The 10,528-nt window shown below is 42.2% G+C and overlaps 1 protein-coding gene across 1 annotated transcript; it reads right to left on the reverse strand.

Moving 5' to 3' along the window:
• Positions 1-4,607: 4,607 nt before the first annotated feature.
• Positions 4,608-9,637, reverse strand: LOC140180921 (uncharacterized). The gene is made up of 3 exons (XM_072222604.1): positions 6,907-9,637; positions 6,138-6,633; positions 4,608-5,283 (listed from the first exon to the last, which is right to left on the reverse strand). The coding sequence occupies exons 1-3, from the start codon at positions 9,635-9,637 to the stop codon at positions 4,608-4,610; spliced, it is 3,903 nt and encodes a 1,300-aa protein (XP_072078705.1).
• Positions 9,638-10,528: the final 891 nt, after the last annotated feature.

The following is a 10,528-nucleotide window of genomic DNA, read 5'->3' on the forward strand; positions in this document are numbered from 1 at the left end:
TAACCGAGATATTATAACAGTAATACTCTTTATTTTACCGTTTCTGATATAACCGATCATAAGGCTATTTATTGCCATAAACTCGGTATAATTGATATGTCGGTTACAAAGGTATTAGCCGAGGTATAACTCGTAACCGATGTATAACGGTCGTATCACAGCCCCCAAGCTTAGCCTGGGTTTAGATAAGGCAGGTTGAGCTTTGAATTTTGAATCGACCGAGTTATAGCTCGGCGTAAGGAGCCCCCAGGTCAACTTGTCGTATCAAACGAGGCGTATTTAATGTAGTATGGGAAAAGTTATTTTGAAGAGTTAATGATGCTGTTTGTTTTTTCAATGAAAGTTCAAGTTCCAAAGTTATCCTTGGTCCGTTGAAAGTGGGTTTTAATGAAGGGTCAGGATTCTAACTTGGAATTGAAAACGTTTTCTTAAATCAGTGGTTAAGAAGTGACTTTGAGTTACGTTCGTGTGATGATCCAACTGCTCTAGTTCCTGTGTCTTCGCTAGGGGTTTAAACAATGAGCCAAAGAGGTTAGTAATGTTAACTCCCTATTCTTCTTACTTCTGTTGGCTTTCCTTCGTCTGAGAGAGAAGAAATGAGTGATAAGAAAGTGAAGGGTTGGCCTAAGGTAGAAGACGACGGATCCTATGGGTGGGTCGATGAAGATGTGAAAATTAGGGCCTCTCTGTTCTTTGATGAAGAAAGTGTTAAAGGGATTAATTTGGAAAGGATAGTGAGGCCTGGTTTTCACATTGAGTTGACCCCATGTAACCGTATGGATCGGGTTTACCATCGAAAAAAGGATTTTGAAGATTTTTTCATGTATAGCTGCGTGGTGCGCGAAATTGTGAACAATACTTTTTCACAACTCTCATAATCCCCGGTAATGGCTCCAAAAACGTGGTAGCTCAATACCATGGCATTACACAACTTCGCACAACTAACCAGCAAGTGCACTGGGTCGTCCAAGTAATAAACCTTACGTGAGTAAGGGTCGATCCCACGGAGATTGTTAGTATTGAAGCAAGCTATGGTCATCTTGTAAATCTTAGTCAGGCAAACTCAAATGGATATAGTGATAAACGAAAATAACACAAAGGTAAAGATAGAGATACTTATGTAATTCATTGGTAGGAACTTCAGATAAGCGTATGAAGATGCCTTCCCTTCCGTCTCTCTGCTTTCCTGCAGCCTTCATCCAATTCTTCTTACTCCTTTCCATGGCAAGCTCGTGTAGGGTTTCACTGTTGTCAGCAGCTACCTCCCATCCTCGCAGTGAAAACTAATGCTCATACACTCTGTCACAGTGCGGCTAATCACCGGTTTGGTTCCCTCCCCTACCGGAATAGAATCACTCTTTTGCGTCTGTCACTAACGCCCAGTAGGTTACAGGTTTGAAGCACGTCACAGTCATTCAATCATTGAATCCTACTCAGAATACCACAGACAAGGTTTAGACCTTCCGGATTCTCTTGAATGCCGCCATCAGGTCCTGCCTATACCACGAAGACTCTGATCTCACGGAATGGTTGGCTCGTTTGTCAGGCGAGCACTCGGTTGTCAGGCGATCAACCATGCATCGTGCAATCAGGAATCCAAGAGATATTCACCAAGCCTCAAGTGCTTGTAGAACAAGAGTGGTTGTCAGTCACTTTGTTCATGAGTGAGAATGGTGATGGGCGTCAATCATCACCTTCATCAAGTTGAAGAACAAGTGATATCTTGGAATAAGAACAAGCGGAATTGAATGGAAGAACAATAGTAATTGCATTAATACTAGAGGTACAGCAGAGCTCCACACCTTAATCTATGGTGTGTAGAAGCTCCACCGTTGAAAATACATAAGCATAAGGTCTAGGCATGGCCGAATGGCCAGCCTCCCAATGATCTAAGATAGCATAAAAATGAAGATAGCTACCCAAGTCCTCTTAAGATCTAAAGTGATCAAAAGATCTCTAATACAATAGTCAAAGGTCCTACTTATAGAAAACTAGTAGCCTAAGGTGTACAGAAATGAGTAAATGACATAAAAATCCACTTCCGGGCCCACTTGGTGTGTGCTTGGGCTGGGCAATGAAGCATTTTTCGTGCAGAGACTCCTCTTGGAGTTAAACGCCAGCTTTAGTGCCAGTTTGGGCGTTTAACTCCCATTTGGGTGCCAGTTCCAGCGTTTAACGCTGGGATTTCTTGAGGTGACTTTGAACGCCGGTTTGAGCCATCAAATCTTGGGCAAAGTATGGACTATCATATATTGTTGGAAAGCCCAGGATGTCTACTTTCCAACGCCATTGAGAGCGCGCCAATTGGGCTTCTGTAGCTCCAGAAAATCCACTTCGAGTGCAGGGAGGTCAGAATCCAACAGCATCTGCAGTCCTTTTTGGTCTCCGAATCAGATTTTTGCTCAGGTCCCTCAATTTCAGCCAGAAAATACCTGAAATCACAGAAAAACACACAAACTCATAGTAAAGTCCAGAAAAGTGAATTTTAACTAAAAACTATTAAAAATATACTAAAAACTAACTAGATCATAACAAAAACATACTAAAAACAATGCCAAAAAGTATACAAATTATCCGCTCATCACTGCGTCGTTGAGGAGTTGTTTGTGAAGCTGCCCTTTACAAAGTTCGAATGTAACGTATTGAGGCAGATGAACTGTGTGCCCTCTCAGGTTCACCCTAATGGATGGGCTTTTATCAAGTGTTTTGCAGTTTTGATGGAATTCTTAGGGATTGAACTTGATGTAGAGTTATTTTTCTCACTTTTTCAAGCAAAGGGCGTTTGGAAGGGCCTCTGGGTGAATCTGAATAGTACACCCGGATTTTCCATTTTTAAATTGTACAAATCTTCTTTCAAAGATTTTAAAGAAATGTTTTTCAAAGTGAGATCAGTAGAAGAGGAATTCCCGTTTTATTTGGACGAGAATCTTGGCGAAAAGTTCCCCCTGTATTGGTGTTGTCATCCTAATCATATTCTGGGTCCCGAGCTGATATCGCCTCATAACGAATGTATTATAAACTTTTTAATGGAAATGGTTGATCGAGGTGGTTTGATATCTGTGTCAAACTTGTTACCTTGGGAAGAAAATAGGGCGGCTGTAGTTGAATATTTAGGTGAGGGGTTATTGAGTATCTATTCTGTCTGAGACTCTAATTTTTATTTTCTAAGAGTTTTGTTTTTTCTTTCTGTTTTTAGGTGGAAGGTATCCTGGGGTTTCGGCATCGAGTATGAGAGCTCGTTTTAAGATGAAAAACTTTGAAGGGTCTTCCTCTAATCCAGAGAAAGTGGAAGGTGAGGTTGAGGTGAATCAACCAATTCCTAAGAAGAGAGGTATCGTGTTCAAGAAGAGAAAATCCGAGGCGATAAACTTGGAAGAAGGAGATAAAGCGATTGGACTTGACGAATTGACGAGCTTTACTATTAAGCAAGAAAAACTCCACTCTTTTGAGCAAGAGGGTGATGGTTCGTCGCTATGGGACAAGAGTTTTCCTTTTAACGTCTTGGCGGATGAAGTTGTGCAGTCTGCTTCTGATGTTAGTCGTATTGATGAAGTCGGAGATCTTGGTATAGATCAATTTATGCAGGTTGGCCATATATTTTAATATCTTTGGGGGTTTGTCTTTTGTGTTATTCTTGTTTTGAAAGATTAACTGGAATTATGATAATGTTTGTATAGGTGTTGGGTTTTCGCTTAGCCAGTATTGGCCGGAGTCAGGAGAAAAGGCATAGGAAGATGCTGCAAAGTATGTCTGAGAGCACCGAGTTAAAGGGTCAACTAGAAGCAAAAGAAGCTATGCTTTCTGAGCTTAAGAAAGAGTTATCTGTTGTAAAGGAGAAATTGAAGCTTGAAAAAGAAGAGCATGAGAGGGTAATTGAATCATTAGGGAAGAAGGAGGGTGAATTGAGTGCCATGAGTGAAAAAATGGTGGAGGTGACAGTGAAAATGAAACAGATGGAATCAAACCGACAAGTGGATATCCTTGATGCCTTCGCAAAAGGTTTTGAACGTGCTGTAATCCAAGCTAAGTTTCTGTTTCCTGGAGATGATTTTTCTGCATTGGATCCGAGCAAGATAGTTCGGAATGGTGAATTGGTTGATGATGAAGATGGAGCGGAAGAGGGCGATGATAATTTAGCTGACTAGGGTATTTGGCTGTATTTTGAACTGCTTTTCTTTTCTTGCAGAAAACTGTTTGTTTTGAATGATGTTGGGTTGCTTCGAGGGCTTTTGCACTGTTTTGTTTTGTAATTGATATGTCTGTTAAATTAGGATATGGTTAATCCTAATTGTCGTGTATCCCCTTCTTAGGGTCTGATTTATTTTTCCGTGCTGATTAGGATTTTATCAGCTGTTAGCGCGCGCATGGGGTATCAATGCGACTTTAAGTTCGGTTAACAACGTTGTAGGATTGTAGTAAGAGATAACTGGTACAAAGTATGTGCAGTAAAGTTTATGCATAAATATATGTGTCGAACAAATTTTATTTAGTGCAGTACCTTTATAATTGAGATAGGTAAGCTAGCCTCGTTAAAACCTTCCTGAGCAAAACCCATATATGGGAAAAATCTCAAGGTAGGAAAAAGAGTACTAGCATTCTGCTTTCTATTAGCTGAAGTATTTCTTCAATGAACTAACATTCCAAGTGTTAGGTAGTATCGTTCCATCTAATTCTTCTAGATGATATGCACCCTTGCCGATTACTTTATTGATTCTGTAAGGTCCATCCCATGTTGCGGCGAGCTTGCCATGGGAAGGTTGTTTACGCGCTGTTTCAGTCTTCCTTAACACCAGATCGCCGTGATTAAAGGATCTTGGCCTGACGGTCTTGTTATGACGTTGTGCTATTCGTTGCTGCAATGCCTTTTGCCGAATTGCTGCTATGGTTCGAACTTCTTCAACAAGGTCAAGTTCAGCTCGGCGGGCGTCATCATGGGCTTCGTGTTGTGTTCTTAGGGAGCTTTGTGATATTTCAACTGGAATCATTGCATCCGAACCATATACTAAACGAAACGGTGTTTCCTTAGTTGTTGAATGTACCGAGGTATTGTATCCCCATAAGATCTCCGGAACAAGCTCGGCCCATAAGCCCTTAGCGTCGTCGAGTTTCTTTCGTAGGGCTTGGAGGAGGACCTTGTTGGCAGCTTCTGCTAAACCATTTGATTGGGGGTGTTCAACTGAAGAGAAATGTTGTTTGACTTTTAAATTCTGCAAGAAGGTCTGAAAATTATGGTCTATGAACTGCCGACCATTGTCAGTTACAATATGTTGAGGTATACCAAATCTGCAGATTATATGCTGCCAAACAAATGATATCATTTGTGTCGATGTAATTCTGGCGAGAGTTCGAGCTTCGATCCACTTGGAAAAGTAATCGATTGCCACAACTAAATATTTTACCTGTCTTGGTGCAGTTGGAAAAGGTCCAAGGATGTCAATTCCCCACTTATTAAATGGCCAGCTTACCGTTGATTGGTGTAACTCTTCGGCTAGGATATGTAATGTAGGGGCGTGCTTTTGGCAGTTATCACAAGTTTGGACTTTTTTTTGACTGTCCTCCCATAAGGTCGGCCAGTAAAAACCGGCACGGAGGATCTTACGGGCTAGGCTCCTTGCCCCTGAATGCGTTCCACAGATGCCTTCGTGAACTTCAGCTAAGGCTATTTCAGCTTCTGACCTGTCTAAGCATTTCAGTAATGGTCGAGAATAGCCTCGCCGATATAATTGGTCATTCAATAATGTAAAGAAAGATGCCTGTCTTTTAAACTTTTTGGTGTCTTGTATTTCTAGTGGAAGTTCTGCATTTTTAAGGTATTGGATGTATGGCTTTTGCCAACTATCCTCGGTTTGAAAGTTGCCGATCATATTTATACTCGGCTTTTGCAAAGTTGACTGTAAAGTGAAGCATTGTGTGACTGACTTGTAGCTAATTTAGATAATGCATCTGCTCTGTGATTCTGCTCTCTTTCTATGTGTGTAATGTCGAATTTTGAAAAACGAGCTATTAGTTGTTTTACAATTTCAAGGTATTTTGATAAAATAGGGTCCCTTGTCTGAAAATACTGATTTACTTGTTGAACGACCAACAAGGAATCACAATAGACATGTAAATTAGTGACCTGTAATTCAATTGCTAACCTGAGTCCCGCGATGAGGGCTTCATATTCGGCCTGATTGTTGCTGGCCCTAAAGGAAAACCGGAGAGAATGTTCAATAACAACTCCTCCGGGGTTTTCCAAGAGTATCCCTGCGCCTGATCCTTGAGGGTTTGAAGCTCCATCGACGAACAACACCCAGTGTTCATTGCCTTCATTTGGGCTTGATCCTGTAAATTCAGCAACAAAATCGGCTAAATACTGTGACTTGACAGATGATCTAGGTTGGTAATGGATATCGAACTCTGAGAGTTCGATGGACCATTTGATCAACCTCCCTGCTAGGTCGGGTCTGGCGAGTATCTGGCGTAGCAGCTGAGACGTCCTAACGTTGATTGTATGACTCTGAAAATAGGGATGAAGTCTTCTTGCTGAAAATACGAGGGCATAAGCTAGCTTTTCCAATTTCGGGTAACGAAGCTCGGCATTCTGGAGTGATTTGCTCACAAAGTAAACTGGTTGTTGAGCTTTATTGTTTTCTGCAATAAGAACAGCACTAACCGCTAAATCAGTAATAGATAAATACAAATATAAGGGCTCACCGACCTTAGGTTTTTGTAGAACAGGTGGTGTAGATAGAAACTGTTTTAAGTTTTGAAATGCCAATTCGCAGTTTTCGTCCTAGTGGAAGACTGTGTTTTTTCGTAAGCATTTGAAAAAATCCGCCGATTTGGGTGCCAAGCATGGCAGGAATCTCGACAGAGCTGCTAATCGTCCTGTCAGTCGTTGAACTTCTTTTATGGTTGTGGGACTGTTCATGTCGAGGATTGCCTGACATTTCTCCGGATTTGCCTCAATTCCTCGGCTAGTGAGAATGAAACCGAGGAATTTTCCACCTTGGACACCAAAGGCACATTTTTCAGGATTAAGTCTCATGTTATAAGCTCGAATTTGGCCGAATATCTCAGCGAGGTCATTGACATGGTCATCGCCGATCTTTGTTTTGGCGATCATATCGTCGACATATACCTCCACGTTTCTGCCGATCTGTTGATCGAAGACCTTATTCATCAGTCGTTGGTATGTTGCTCCTGCATTCTTTAGGCCAAAGGGCATAACGTTATAGCAATAGTTACCATATTCAGTGATAAAAGCAATTTTTTCTTGATCTGATGGGTGCATAAGGATCTGGTTGTACCCAGAATATGCATCCATAAAGCTTAATGTACCATAACCGCAAGAATTATCTACTAAAGCATCAATTGAAGGCAAAGGATATGCGTCTTTTGGGCATGCTTTGTTTAAATCAGTAAAATCAACGCACATGCGCCATTTACCGTTATGTTTCTTTACCATTACGATGTTGGCGAGCCAAGTCGTGAACCTGATTTCTCGTATGAAGTTTGCATCGATCAGCTTTTTAGCCTCAGCCATGGATGCCAGTCTTTTTTCTGTACCGAGGTTTCTTTTCTTCTGGGTTACTGGTCGGGCTGCCGGATTAATGGCGAGCTTATGTGTAAAGATAGAAGGATCTATTCCTGGCATATCTCTTGACGTCCAAGCAAATAGGTCGGCATTCTGTCTCAAAAACCTGATTAGCTTGTCTTTTGCTTCATCTTTCATGGATGTCCCAATGAAAGTAAATTTGGTGGGGTCATCTGTCAAGATAAGCTTCATTAGCTCTTCATTGGGTAAAGGGCGATCTTGAAGGTCGGCCCGGAGGTCCAGCTCGTTTAGCATTGGTTGCTCGGCACCTATGGAGTTTACACGTCTGTCATTATTTCTTTTGATAGGCTTTAAGCTTGTGTTATAACAGTGCCGAGCTTCTTGTAAGTCGCCGTGAACTATGGCTACCGTATCGTCCTGCACAGGAAACTTGACACAAAGATGAACAGTTGATACAATGGCAGCGAACCTGTTTAAAAAGAGTCGCCCTAAACTGAGATTGTAAGGGCTGAAAGTGTCCACCACTAGGTATTGAATATCCTGTGTTCTAGATAGTGGCTGATCACCCAATGTGGTTTGTAGCCACACTGAGCCCATGATCGGGACTCGTTCTCCTGAAAAGCCGATCAAGTCTCCTACAGAAGGTTGCAAAATGTTAGTACTTAATTTCATTTTTTGAAATGTAGTAAAGAATAAGACATCGGCGCTGCTGCCTGGGTCCAGCAGTACTTTCCGAACTATTAAATCGCCCAGCTGGATGGAGATGACAACAGGGTCATCCAAATTTGCGTCATGGGCATGAAAATCGGTCGGGTAAAACGTCATCTCAGGTATTCTTTGTATCGGTTCGGGCTTGTTAGCCGTATTCCCAAGGGCGAGCATTGCTCTGTACGTGCGCTTTCTAGCGGAGCTTGTAGGTCCTCCTCCTGCATAGCCCCCTGAGATGCAATTAATTACACCTCTGGGCTGAATGGGAGCTTTCTCTTTGTCCTTTGACGAGGTTCCTGCGGAGGGTGGTTCCGCAGTAGAAGTTGACCTTTTTTGCATATGACCCGCAATGAATTTATCAAGATGCCCCTGTCTCGCCAAACGTTCAAGGAGATCTTTGGCGATCACACATTCATCGGTCGTATGACCGAACTTTTGATGGAACGTACAATACTTAGATTTGTCAGCATTTTTTGGCTCTGGATAACTCCCGGCCTTTCGTGGAGGTTTGATCAACTTGGAGTTTAGTATCTCCTTGATAATATCATCTCGTTTGGTATTGAACTGTGTGTATGACTCGTAACGAGGTGTTGGTTTAAAGCTCTTCCAACTCTCACGAGGCTTTTCGTCGTCTTTGGTGGTTGCCGACCTTTCTGACTTCCGAGCTTGACGAAGCTCCTCTATGTCTATCTGCCCTTTGGCTTTCTCACGGAACTCGGCTAGAGTCTTTGGTTTAGCTACCGCTATAGCCTCCTGGAATTTCCCCGGGCGGAGGCCGCTCTTGATGGCGTGTAAATGGACTTCGGGATGTAGGTCAGGGATCCTCATTGCTATCTTTGTAAAACGGGTGATGTAGTCCTTCAGGCTTTCTTGAGGGCCTTGTTTAACGGTCGTCAGGTAGTCTGAATCATGTAGGTATATAGCGGATGCTGCAAAGTGGTCTTCAAATTGCTTTGCCAGCTCCTGAAATCGGGAAATAGAATCTGCAGGCAAAGAGCAAAACCAGTCAAGTGCAGGACCGTCTAAAAATGAAGGAAAACAACGACATAAAATAGGGTCAGATGCACCGTTAACGATCATAATTGATCGGAATTTCTTAATGTGTTGCTTTGGATCACCCAACCCATCATATGGAGTTAACGTCGTTGGTAAGGTAAATTGTCTGGGTAGTTGAAAATTCATGATATCTGCTGTGAATGGTCCTGTGGAGTTGTCGAGCTCGTCTCCGTCAGTCTCGGCTCTTTTTTCATTGTCCCGAGGACCGCCGTCCTCATTTTCTTGAGGTGTCTCTGAGACATGTGTGTGGCGTTCATCATCGTTGTTTCGCTCATTATGCTCGTTACCGTGTTCAAGGCGAGCGTTGATTAATTGTTCAATCTGTTGTTGCATTCATAGGTTCTCGCTTCGCATATGCTCGTTTGCCTCAGCCATGCGCTGGTTTGCCTGCTGAAGCTCGGTTACCATGCGAAGAAGCTCGGACGGTGTAGGAGGAGGTGCGTCAGCCATTATTGGTGGTTGAGGTTTTTGGGGCCTGAGAGAGAAAGGGTTTTAAATTTCGGGCCCCACGGTGGGCGCCAAATGTTCTTGCCTTGTTGTAGCCGAACTATAAGTCGTTTCCGAGGAGAGGGAGGCCGAGCTTATCCTCAAGTTGCACCACTCCACTTTCAGCGAGCTAACCGAGAAGAAAAAGGGGAGGAAATACCTGCAAAAAGTACTCCGACGCTCAAGTCAGTTTAAGAGAATTATCTTAAGAGGTTTCTTTAGTTCAGAATGATCTATCTTTACCATTCTCTGTCGATTGCCTTTTATAACCGAGATATTATAACAGTAATACTCTTTATTTTACCGTTTCTGATATAACCGATCATAAGGCTGTTTATTGCCATAAACTCGGTATAATTGATATGTCGGTTACAAAGGTATTAGCCGAGGTATAACTCGTAACCGATGTATAACGGTCGTATCAATATACATATATATTAATAGCTAATTTTAATGTACAAATAGTAGCTTAAAAAAAAACTTTAAAACTTGACTTGACTTCATTGTGTGAGTGACTTTTTGTGCAAGTAACCCATAATTCATGTTCTTACTTGACCGAGTTATATCTCTTCTGGCCAGAAAATTACAAAAATCATCTGGAGGAGGACGAGGAATACAAGATCAACCAGCCACACGGTGAGGCGAAGTTAATAGAATTTTTTTTACCCGTGTTTTTTACCTTGACGATGGCGGATGATCAGAAATCTCCAATGTCTTTCGAGCTCACGCGGATGATGA

This window comes from Arachis hypogaea, chromosome 2 (assembly GCF_003086295.3).
Source record: "Arachis hypogaea cultivar Tifrunner chromosome 2, arahy.Tifrunner.gnm2.J5K5, whole genome shotgun sequence".
Classification (NCBI taxonomy): domain Eukaryota; kingdom Viridiplantae; phylum Streptophyta; class Magnoliopsida; order Fabales; family Fabaceae; genus Arachis; species Arachis hypogaea.